Consider the following 12,420-nt stretch of genomic DNA (forward strand, 5'->3'; position numbering starts at 1 on the left):
GGGCTGCACACCACAGCCACCTCCCCCAGGCCCCTTCCACTTCCACACCTCAGTCCTAAGGAAAATAGGCAGAGGTGCAAGAAAGGATGGGAGGTGCCTGGTAGGAAACGGCCAAGGCAAGGGATGAGAGACAGCAGAGAGAAAAGCCTGGAGCTGGGGTCAGGTCCTCACATAAACCCAGAAGTTGCTAGGGGTGGTGGAGGGGAGGATGAGGGCATAGGGGATCCCCTGCTGTCCTCAATTAGATCCCACCAAATTCCCTTTCTTAGACATCTAAGAATGATCACACTGGAGCAGCGAAATTTTGAAACTATCCAATTACTCAAAAGTCAGTCTACACCTAGGAGGGTGCTGTATGATGTGTAGCTTGTGGAGGGCACCAGGGCTCCCTATCTATACCCGGGGTGCTGAAGATGAAGATTTCGACTATCTGCGGGATCAGGGGCTCGGGTGCCAGGGGCTCGGTGGGCCTTGCTCAGCATGGCCAGGCTCTGTTCTCGAAAGCAGGCCTGTTGGAAATCCCCGCTTAGGTAATCCACCGTTTGCATCAAGCTGTTCTGGCTTGCCACCGGCCCACCCCCGGTCCCTGCTCGGTAGTGGGCCCCAGCAGCCGTCCCACAGTCGAGGGGTGCACCCGTGGGCTGCCCACCATGGAACGGCATGGCGAGGTCCTGAGACCCCGAGCTGTCGCTATTGGGCGTGGGCAGAATGTTGTTCCACAGGGGCTGGAAGTAGTGACCATTGGGGTAGGCCAATGGGGCTGCCAGGCCGTTGACGGGTGGGGACGGGGTTGGCTTCTCCAGGGCTGGCTTCAGATGGAAGGACTGTGCCAGGCAGAGTTCCTGCGGGTAGGCAGGGGCCTTGCCCACAAAGCCAGGCCCTGCCAACTCGCGTCCTGCTGCATGCTTGCCTGTCAGGCCAGGGGCCGGCGTCCCACCAGCCTCACTGCACATCTGCTGTAGGTGGGCCAGCTGGTGCTGGTTCCAGGCGACTGGCTTGAGGTCGCTAGGGTAGCCAGTGGGGGCTCGAGAGACGCCCGTGGGCAGGTTGACAGGGCCTGCGGCAGGCAGCGCAGCCGAGGCCGCATGGGTGTGCTCCATGGGATTGACCACACATGAAGGCATTGGTGTGGGGACGCTGTGGGTGGACACCCGGGTGCTTGCATTGATGAGCAGACTGCGACTAATGGGGCTGGGGTTGGCGATCTGGCCCTCACACACTGAGGTAGTGCTGATGCCCGCCCTCGTCTGGCAAAACTGGTTGATCTGGTGCACGATGCTGCTCAGGTCCGGGGGCTGGCTGTGCTGCAGGGTGGCCGCCATTGAAAGGGGGATAGTTGAGGTAGACACGGTCACATTCGGGGGGGCATCTGAGTCTGGCATCTTCCGACCTCCATGCAGCAAGGGATTGGGGGGGTGCTGGAGACCCTGGTGAGACAGGGCAGGAGGGTGGACCAGGCCCTGGGTCTGGGCCATAGGCTGAGGGTGGCCCAGGCCCTGAGGCTGCTGGAGGCTCTGAGGGTGGGACAGAGCCTGGGCTGGCGGGATACCCTGAGGGTGCTGCAGCGTCTGGGGAGGGGCATGGGCCAGGGTCTGTGCGTGCTGCAGGGCCTGCTGGCGGGCCAGAGCCTGGGCCTGGGGGTGGGCTAAAGTGCTAGGTGCCACAGTAGCATACGGCGCCACTGGGGGGTTCATGATGGCCTCAGGGAGCAATCGGGCTCGGGTGCCGTCAAAGTCCTTGAGTATGCTTTTGGCTGGCACTTTGACAATGGCAAGCAGGCCTGCCTTGGTGGCGGCCTGAGTCGGGTAGGGGCTGTAGCGCTGGGCTGATGTGTCGAGGCCGTTCACAGTACGACGAACGTGTTTCCGCTGGGGAACCTTCACACTGTTGGGGAAGATTTTTATAGTCAGTGGGTTGTTTGCGACCTTCTTAGCATACGCGTCCAATTCGGCTGGGGTAGGATAGTGAGCAGCTCTCATTTTCTGTGTAGTGTCCCCTAGAGAGAGAGAAGGGTAAGGAGAGCAAAGAAGGAGAGGGAGCTCATCAGTGCCAAGCCAACCAGCCCTTCTAGATTCCCCTTCTGAGGGTGTAGGGTAGAGTGGGGGATAAGGAAGTCGTCCCTGGTCTTCTCGTCATCTTAGACCCAGTCTCACCGAGCCCCACAGTCACAAGCACCGCTAACATTTAGTCACTACTTATAACTATAACTGGTCAGGCCATGTGCTAAGTGACAGGCTATCTCAATGAATCCTTGCTCCAGCTTTAGAAGGCAGCTACTATTAGGATTCTCATTTATAAATGAGGCCACCAAAGATCAGAACAGCAGAGCAACTTTCAAAGTCCCGGATTTTGGAGAGCCAGAACCTGGCCAATTGTCACAAAGGTTAGTTCCTACCAGCTTACGCTGGCCTTGGGGGTGAAGGTTCTGCACAGAGCTGCATGTCAGAGCCCTCTGTGGCCACTCAGTCCCTTCCCCAAGACACCGTCATAAAGAGGGCGCCCGCAGTGACGCCTCTTCAGGCTGCGGTGGCCTGGGAGGCAGCAGCTTTCCCTTATGCCCCGGCAGCTGGGGCGCCATACCCACTGGGTGGGCACCCTGGCACAGCAAACAGGATGCTTTTTTCCTCAGGAGCAGAGGAATACGCTGCCAGCATCCCGCCCCTAGCCTTATGTCACAGGTTCAGTTTTGTTTACAGCTCACTCTCTGCCTGATTGGGTGAGGATCAAAAGGCTTTATTTATTTCCTTGTGGGGAGTGACAATAATGACAGGGCAGCAGGGAGGGAGCTGAGAAGAAAGGATTCAGAGAATCTTTAAGTCCCCCCGAGCCAAAAATAGTCTGTATTCCGCCCTTGTCAGCTGTCACTTTCCAAAATGAAAGAGGAAAAACCTGCCTTCCTTTGGAGACTACGGAAATATCCACTCAATGTGCCTCGTTAACATTAACAGTCTCTTTGTTCCCATCTCCAGCGGCCACCCATCAGGGGGCTCCAGCGGATGTCAGACTTCCAGTCAAAACGGAAAAGGTTCTGAGAACAAGGGCCCTGTAAGGATGCCAGGCTCCCGCAAAAGGTCTCAGCCCTCTACTCCCTCTCTGAGGTAGGATTTCTCCTAAGTGTACATAGAAGGTGCTTAATAAAGGTTTGCTGAGCGAGTAAGCCCACAGACTGCCCAAGCAGAAGGAAGGGGCTTGGCGGGGAGCCTAGGCTCAGCTGGCGAACGCCCACCCTATTTCCTCCCCTTACAGGAGGCAGCCAAGACAGAGCAAGGACTAAGCTGACTGAATGCCCAGCTTGTGGCCTCAGCTGCCTTGGCCCAAGGAGACCCCATTCAGTCACGTCACTGGGCATCAACTGAAAGGGAAGTGGCTCAAGGAGTGGGCTAGAGCGAAGAGGGCACAGCTGCCTTCCTTTGGTGGCATTGCTGCTTAGCCTGGCAGCAACTGCTTAGAAAATGCTGCTTTTAGAGGCAAGAAAAGAGAGCTCAAGTCCACAAGGCGCAGAGAGATTTAGTCCCACGCTCATCAAGGTAGAACTGAGCACAAGAGTACAGAAAGAGCTGTGCTCTCAGGGGCACAGTGCCACAATATAGTAGGCACTCCCGCATGTTTGAGGTCTGCTTTATTAACCACACACAGAATGGATGCTCTATCCATAAACAAAATGTTTGTAAGATGACTGATTTGGAGAGAGTCTTAAAAGAATGAATGTGAAAGAGATAGCTGAGTCCAGAAAGGAGAGGGAGGCTGAGGCCCAGAAACCGTCTCCAGGTAACACTAGCTGGGGAGCAGAATCAGAGCCCCGGGAGGAGAGTCTGAGTTCTGCTGCTTCTTATAAGCCACCGACCCTCAATGGGCTTCAGTCTCCATAAAGTGGGGCCATTTTCTGACCCTTGCTACATTCTCCTAGATAAGAAAATACCAGAAAATCTGGGATTACTCAAGACACCAGAATTCCATTAGAAAGTGACCAGATCAGCCACTGTACTTAGGTGCCTGACTGGTCAAAATCACGTGACTCTCCTAGCCCTGCGCCTGACCCAGAGAGGATGTGCAGAAGACTCAGTGAGCATCAGCAGTGTAGGGTCTATTCTGACAGAACGACTCGGGTTCAGCTGAGGGCCAGCAGTCTGAAGCTGCCGGGGTTTAGTTCAGACAGGTAATACAGGTTGGCTCCTGGGCTTTCCTCCATGTTGGGGGGCTTCCCTTTTTTTTTTTTTTTTTTTTAAGATTTTATTTATTTGACAGAGATCACAAGTAGGCAGAGAAGCAGGCAGAGAGAGAGAGGAGGAAGCAGGCTCCCCGCTGAACAGAGAGCCCGACACGGGGCTCGATCCCAGAACCCCAGGATCATGACTTGAGCCGAAGGCAGAGGCCTTAACCCACTGAGCCACCCAGGCGCCCCGGTGGGCTTCCTTTCTTGAGGGCCAGGGAAGAGAGAGTGGTACAGGGGCTTGCTGACTGATAGAGTTCCTTTGTTCCAACTCAGTACCAAGTCTCAGAGTGTTTTTTTTCCCCCTAGCAGAGGCAGAAGGCAGCTTGGCTTGATTCAGGGGTATGGAATGGGACACGGATACCGATTAGTTCTCTTTGTCCTGCTTCTGCTGATGTTGACGGTGGTGATGAGGGCAGTCAAATAAAGGAATCAGAATCATAAGCTGTGGGAAGGGTGGACACAGGCTATAGTATCTTTGTTAAGGAGGACTCTCCAGGATGAGAGAAGTATACTGGATAAAAAAGAGGCTACATTCTTGGAATCCAGCACCACCCATCTCATGTACCAGACTTAAGTTCAGCCCTTGAAAGAAAAAAAAAAACCCAAGTTTTCTCAACACTTTATCTCAGTCCCATGCAGTCATCCCAGAAGCTTTCTTTCTTCTCTAACATCTTCCCCTAAGTGTACAGCTGACACAGATACCACAGCTTTGTAAGCAAGTTATTTTAATTTTTTTTAAAGAAAGCTACATGCCCAACGTGATGCTCAAACTCACAACCCTGAGATCAAAAGTTGTATGCTCGGGGCGCCTGGGTGGCTCAGTGGGTTAAGCCTCTGCCTTTGGCTCAGGTCATGATCTCAGGGTCCTGGGATCGAGTCCCGCATGGGGCTCTCTGCTCAGCAGGGAGTCTGCTTCCCTTCCTCTCTCTGCCTGCCTCTCTGCCTGCTTGTGATCTCTGTCTGTCAAATAAATAAATAAAATCTTTAAAAAAAAAAAAAAAAGTTGTATGCTCTACAGACTGAGCCATCCGGATTCCCCTGTAAAGCAACTTATTTAAATATGTGACACCAAGGGTGTCATTAATCTGGACATATGGCAGTGCACAGGATATGGAATCGGTGCTTAGAATCTAGATTCAAATACTGGCTTTATTATCTACTACTTGGGGTCTCAGTTATTTTTCATTTATAAACAGGGATGATACCGCTGTCATACCTCACAGAACTTTTTTATTTTTTTAAAAATTTATTTATTTTTTCAGCATAACAGTATTCATTGTTTTTGCACACCACCCAGTGCTCCATGCAAAACATGCCCTCCCTATTACCCACCACCTGTTCCCCAACCTCCCACCCCTGACCCTTCAAAACCCTCAGGTTGTTTTTCAGAGTCCATAGTCTCTTATGGTTCGCCTCCCCTTCCAATTTTTTTTTTTCCACAGAACTTTTTTTTTAAAAGAATTTCATTTTACTTTAGAGTGACAGAACGAGCGTGAGCACACACGTGTGCGCAAGTGGGGAGAAGGGGGAAAAGGAGTGGGGAATCCCAAGCAGACTCCATGCTGAGTGCAGAGCCTGATGTAGGCTTTGATCTCACGACCCTGAGATCATGACCTAAGCCGAAACCAAGTCGGACATTCAATCAACTGAGCCACCCCCAGGAACCCCTGTACCTCACAGAATTACCAGGATCAAGAGATTCTGTGAATAGGAAAAAGCTCTGTGAACAGGAACCATGACTATCAAAAGTTATTCAAGGACAGCAGGTTTGGTTGAGTTTGAACAGACAGAAAAAGTAACCTGACGGAGAAAGCCCACTGGACTTGAGGCTGGGACTTAAATGTAGCAGAAAGCAGTGTTGTCTATTCTGGGGACTGCAGGAGGTGGGGGCAGGTGGTGAAGGCCGGTATCTCCCTGAATCCCAGCTTCCCACAGGGGCCTCCCTGTTTATCCTTCCATCTCGAAGGCCAGAAGACACAAGTACCATATGCAGCCGGAAACTCTATCAATAGATGGAGAGGCACAGGGAGTGTTTCAAACACTGGGTTTGGAATCTGACCCAAGAGGGAGTTCGAGCGCAGTCACTGAACATTAATGTGACACTGGCAAGGGCTACTCTAGGTCTCCTCCGCAAAAGAAAGATGAAAGTTTCTCGTATGGGGTTATTGAGGAACGAATAAGAATATGCATAAATACACTCAAAATCGTGCCTGGCACATAGTAAGCAATCAACAAAGATTAGCTAATATTTCTGAGATTTCTACAGCTTATTCAGTTTCTGGGCCAATTCACCATTTCCAAGCCCTTCCACTAGGGGGCAGACAGGCATAGAAAAGTAGTAAAACTGGGTAATTTTGAGGTTGGTACCAAACCCTGATACTCTATAATGGAGGAGGTCAGAGCTGTTGGCTAAAAGATGATTTGAGAGGTGCCTGGGTAGCTCAGTCAGTTAAGTGTCTGCCCTCAGCTCAGGTCATGATCCCAGGGTCCTGGGATCGAGCCCCACATCCGGCTCCCACTCCGTCAAGAGCCTGTTTCTCCCCTTCCCTCTACTACTCCCCTTACTTGTGTTTTCCTGCTCTCTGTCAAATAAATAAATAAAATCTAAACGAATGAATGAATGAATGATTTAAGGACCAAGGACCTTTGGTCATTTCAGCCACTCACCTAAACATATTTATTGAGCCACCACGATATACCTGATGTTGAGCTGGGGAAGAGCAGAGGCTTGCAGTTAATGGGGGGGGGGGGGGTGTTCAAAAACACATTTTCTAAGGAACTGGGAAAAGATGGGTCAGAGAAAATTTTTCTAAATAAAGTTCCCAAACAGCTGAGAACTCTCAAAACAAGTTAACATCATGGAATATACAATCTAGAAAAGCTCTAGGAGGGTATCCAGCTAATCCAAACTGTGGTCCTCTACCAAGTGCAAGACCCACCAAAGCTAAGGTGTTCCTTAATCCAGACTGCCCCATGGCAAATGCCACATCTAGGGTGGGAAATGCATTACATCCTCTTACGAAGAAAAGAAAGGGGAGAGGAGGAAATGCTGGTGTGAGAAGGGATCAATCCTGTGATTCTGTACCCATAGTGGGGTAAGCCTGGGGAAAGTGATTAGCCAGGTGACTTAGAGTGCTGGCCAAGACACCACATACCCCACCTCCAGACCCCTGCTATATCTCTCCTGCCTGAGCTCTTACAATATAAAGCACAATAATCAATAAACATTTGTATTCTATCCCTGCCCCACCAGACACTGAATTCTGTGTTTCTAACAACTCGTAAAACCCTCCTGAGGATGAGGGGCAGAGAAAGGCTGAAAAGCAGAGTCACAAAACTGGCTCTGAGCAGGACCTTGGTTCTGGTTCCCAAAGGAGAGTTTATGCTCCATCTCACCTTCAGTGTTCCATGCTAACAGCTGTAAGTGACATGGCAGAACTTCTTTTCATATACATTTTGGGAGAGGTGAGAAGAAAACAAATAAGCTTAAAACACCATCAGGTTTTCTTCTCTGCAAAGGCTTGGATATAGTTAAGGACAGCAACCAAGTGAGACAAAGGGATTCTAAAACACTATCCTCCTCAAACAGACAGACAAGCCGGAAACCAGGAAAGAAGGTTATCTCAATTCTTGAATAGAATCTGAAAACACTGGTTAGCAGAGACTACCTCTGAGGTTGATTTGGGCAGAAAAGGACTGGAAATCCCAAGTCAGCACCCAAGATAAAGCTACCCCCGTGATACCCCATCTCTGGGTAAAGCTGTTTGAGTACATGAAGGAACCTAGAATAAAGTCAGTGAGCTGCTCTGTCATGCTTCCAAGTAGACTTCCTTCTCCAGATGTGTCCCTGGAACCCCAGAAGCAGTCAAAATGCAGTTAGCATGCAGATCTCAGTGGCCAAGGAGCATGTACAACTCTATCACCTGACAATCATCATTTATCAAGAGAAAGACTAAGGGAAAAGCTGGTACAGCATAATATAGCTTGCCTATGGGGTCAGGCAGCTACAGAAGGAAAACTTAACTTTCAGCTTTGTCATTACACAAGTTGGATTCACTGGTAAAATTCCAGAACTAGCCAGGCTGAGCCTTACTCTCCTTCAAAGAAAGGATGTCAAGAGACTAGAGCATTTTTAACTTTTTTTTTTTTTTAAGATTTTATTTATTTATTTGACAGACAGAGATCACAATTAGGCAGAGAGGCAGGCAGAGAGAGAGGAGGAAACAGGCTCCCCGCAGAGCAGAGAGCCCGATGATGCGGGGCTCGATCCCAGGACCCTGGGATCATGACCTGAGCCGAAGGCAGAGGCTTTAAACCACTGAGCCACCCAGGCGCCCCTAACTTTTTTTTTTTTTTTTAGATTTTATCTATTTATTTGATAGAGAGAGAGACAGCAAGAGAGGGAACACAAGCAGGGGAAGTGGGAGAGGGAGCTTCCTATTGAGCAGGGAGCCCGATATGGGGCTTGATCCCAGGACCCTGGGATCATAACCTGAGCCAAAGGCAGACGCTTAACGACTGAGCCACCCAGGCACCCCCCTTTTCAACTTCTGAAGATGATCTCATACAGCAGGTGGAAGCAAACTATAGACTGTGGGCCAAAATACAACTGCTTTGTTTGTGTAAAAAGTTTCAGCAGAACACAGCCACACTCATTTGTTTACATGTCATCTATAGCTACCTTTGCCCTACCACAGCACCTCTGAGTAGATCCAACAGGGACCATATGGCCCACAAAACCTAAAATACTTGTTATCTGGCCCTTTACAGAAGAAATTTACCAGCCCCTGTCATAAAGGATTTGGGTAAGGTGCTGAAGCACCTTTATATTAAAGGTTAAGCCTAAGATGCCTCAATGATTTCCCTTTTTGCTCTGAAAAAGAAGGTTTATCCCAAATTTAGGGTAATATTTATACTTGAAGACACTGTACATGGTAATGAGCTAGGAAGAGAATCTTTTCCTTGCACATCATTGTAGTGCAGGGAAAGAAGCCAGGAATCTGGTGCTCCTGGCTGGCTCAGTCAAGAGTATGTGACTCTTGACCTCGGGGTTGGGAGTTCAAGGCCCAGATTGAGCGTAGAGCTTACTTTAAAAAAAAAAAAAAAGAAAAGAAAAGAAAGAAGGAAGGAAGGAAAGAAGGAAAGGAAGGAAGGAAGGAAAGAAGGAAAGGAAGGAAGGAAGGAAAGAAAGGAAAAAAGACAGAAATCTAATAGTTCTCAAAAGTTCAATCTTGTGGGCAATTTTATTAGCTGGAATATACCCAGAGAGACTGATAAAGTTAGCTCCCTGTCCCTTCTGGAGGTGAAAGCTTCTTGACTTGTGAACTGAGGTCACTGGTTCAGCAGAAAGCAAAGCCAAAGGGAATGGTAGAGAATGCTCAGAGAGTCCAGAACGACAGAAAAGGGTAAGGAGTATGTTTCAGAGATACAATAAATAATCAAGAGTGTGAGTTTTCATTCAACTCCTCATGGGGGTTCAAACTGAAACACCTTTCTGAAGGGTGACATATATATCCTGTAAAACTCCATATAGCTTTGTTGCTCAACAGATAGCTATCAGCAACAACGATAATTCAGATGACACACACTGAGGAATCTCTCTGATCAGAAAAGTGTCCACAGTGCTAACAAGTTTGGCTGCTGCCTTCTTGCTGTCTGTGCTGAAAAATATCTTGGAGGCACCAAAGTTCACGGTCACATACCCATGATGTGCCTCTGTGATTACCCAAATGTAGAGACAAAATAAGGGTCACGTCCTTCTCTGGGATCCAGATTACTTACATTTCTGAAGTCCAGTGTTCATCTGCGTGTGAGAAAGAAGCTGAAAGGACAGGTCACCTGGCCCTGGCAGACAGGCTAGCATGGCAGACTGGCATCAACACAACATGGGGCAGTCACTCACACTGCAATGAACGAAAAAACGAGAGCATGAATACAAGGCAACTCACTCAAGAAGATACCAGGGACATCGGATATGAGCAGCAGAGGCCCACGTTTAGATAGATAAGCAATTTAATTAGCAGCATGTTGGTTGAAAATACATCTATGTTTTTATCTGCAGTAATAATTTGCTCTCAACTATTACTGTGGCTAAAATGATGTTTCAGTCAGCACAGATGCATTGGAGGGGGAATGAAAACTGGAAATACCTATCCACACAAATAACTGGGAAATACGGTGCACCTATAAAGTCTTTAATGTTCACCAGCTGTGGATGCACTTCTGGCATGTGCATTTGCTACAGACAGCCTCTCCCTACTACTTTTGGGCAGGCCCATGGGATTGCCAGATACATGGCATGCTAGCTCTCATCTGTGCCCCAGCTAAGGCAGGACCAGAAAGGCTAGGGCAGATTCTAACTGAGGTGAAGGAAAAAATTATTTCTCCCTGAAAATAGAACAGGTTTCCTGAAGAGAGCTGGCCTTCATAGGTCCTGACTCAGTCTATTTACAGAACTGACCAGGGCAGGGGCAGTCAGACATTTCCAGAAGCAGTACAGTATATGAGCTGCAAAGGCACCCAAAGTCCAACTTGCAATGGCAGTAATCTGAGCTCACTTTTAGAAGGAAGAAAGGGCAAAGCTCCCTAGGATATACAATTAAGCACTGTTAAAGCAAATTCTGTTTATAAGTTTCTGGGGATTTACCTTTCCTACTGCCTATCACACAATTAGACCCCTCTGGCCCCCAGAAAAAAAAAAAAATTGCATTGTTCCCAGAATAAATCAAGGTGGTTGTAGGCTGCTAGCAGCCCTCTCTAGGACAGTGATCCTGACATTATGTCAAGATGGCAGTTTCCTCAGTAATGTCTACCAACAAGACCTGCCCAAAAAAGCCAACCACATGTGGCCTCTGTAGGGAATAAGCTCCCTGTGTACCAAGGACCAGGTTCTTCTCAAACAAACATAATATACTAAAATAAAATACATGGAATTCCTTTTCCTTACTGCAAAACCCAGGAATCCAGGCGGCACGTTAAGGTTTTAATCCCAACAAAAGAGGAGTGGGGAAAGAGCTCAAGTGTTCAACAAAGACCACAAATCCTCTTTCTTCCTCTTTGAGGGCCCTCTCAGGTATGTGAAACTACCTTGTCACGATGAGCATCAGAGAGCTCCAGCTTGTAAGGCCAGGTAGCTGAAAAGATACTTTGTAAAAAGAGGCTGCTCAAACTGTCTAAGATAGCAACTGCAGAAAGAAAATGTCTCAATGAGAATGGAGCTGCCCCAGAGTTCTGGCACAGATTCCACCTTTTCAGGTCTCCGGTGGGTGGGATAACAGAATGTACACAGGGCACCAATTGCAGCACCTCAAGAAATAAAAAGGCTTATGTTGGGGTCAAATGACTGAGGTACTGCTTATAATTCCTTCCCTTGTGAAAGCTGTTCTTTATTTAATAACCTCTCCCCTATGGCCCTAATATAGAAGAGGGCAAAATCCAAGGAAAAGAAGGGAATTAGCGAATACTGGAGCCTAAGATTGTGAAATGGGCTGTATGTGAGGCATTAGTGAGGCTTTCTTAATTAGGTCTCCCAACCTTTCTTGGAGATAGGTAATAATTCCACTTGCCATCGCATCATCTCTAGCCTGGATTACTACAATAGCCTTCTAAATGGTTTCTCTGTTCCTCCCTTGCCCCTATCACCCAGTCTGCTTTCCACATAGCAGCCAGAGTAATTTGCCTTTTTTTTTTTTTTTAGATTTTATTTATTTATTTGACAGATAGAGATCACAAGTAGGGAGAGAGGCAGGCAGAGAGAGAGAGAGGAGGAAGCAGGCTCCCTGCCAAGCAGAGAGCCCGATGCGGGGCTCGATCCTAGGACCCTGGGATCATGACCCGAGCGAAAGGCAGAGGCCTTAACCCACTGAGCCACCCAGGCGCCCCAGTAATTTACTTTTTTAATTAGAAATCATATCAACTCAAAAATCTCCAAAGATCGCCATCTCACTTTGAATACAAAATCCTAACAGGTCCATAAGGCCTACCACAATCTGTTACTACTACTTCTCTGACCTCATCTTCTAACCCCCGCTGCCCCTCTTGCTGACTCTACTTTCAGTCACAATGGTCTCCTTGCAGCCCCTCCAACTAGCCAAGTACATTTCGCCTCCCTGCTTGTACTTCATCCAGATGGCGGAGATGCTGTGACATGGAGGTTCAGAGAACACACTCACTAGGCTGTCTTGCAGATACACTCTTCCCCTGTACTT

At 48.5% G+C, this 12,420-nt stretch overlaps 1 protein-coding gene across 2 annotated transcripts in view; it reads right to left on the minus strand.

Annotated features, from left to right (window-relative positions):
* Window positions 1-123: 123 nt before the first annotated feature.
* Window positions 124-12,420, minus strand: part of FAM222B (family with sequence similarity 222 member B) — an 81,869-nt gene continuing 69,572 nt past the window's right edge. The window contains exons 2-3 of one of the 2 annotated variants that reach the window (XM_045986381.1): window positions 9,995-10,116; window positions 124-1,996 (exon numbers count right to left, since the gene is read on the minus strand). In XM_045986381.1, the coding sequence (XP_045842337.1) occupies window positions 390-1,996; window positions 9,995-10,076 (1,689 nt within the window). In that variant the 5' untranslated portion in view covers window positions 10,077-10,116 and the 3' untranslated portion in view covers window positions 124-389. Of the gene's footprint in view, window positions 1,997-9,994; window positions 10,117-12,420 lie in introns of those variants that run through there. The other variant, XM_045986382.1, reaches the window with a different exon arrangement.

Source organism: Meles meles, chromosome 18, assembly GCF_922984935.1.
Source record: "Meles meles chromosome 18, mMelMel3.1 paternal haplotype, whole genome shotgun sequence".
NCBI classification, from domain to species: domain Eukaryota; kingdom Metazoa; phylum Chordata; class Mammalia; order Carnivora; family Mustelidae; genus Meles; species Meles meles.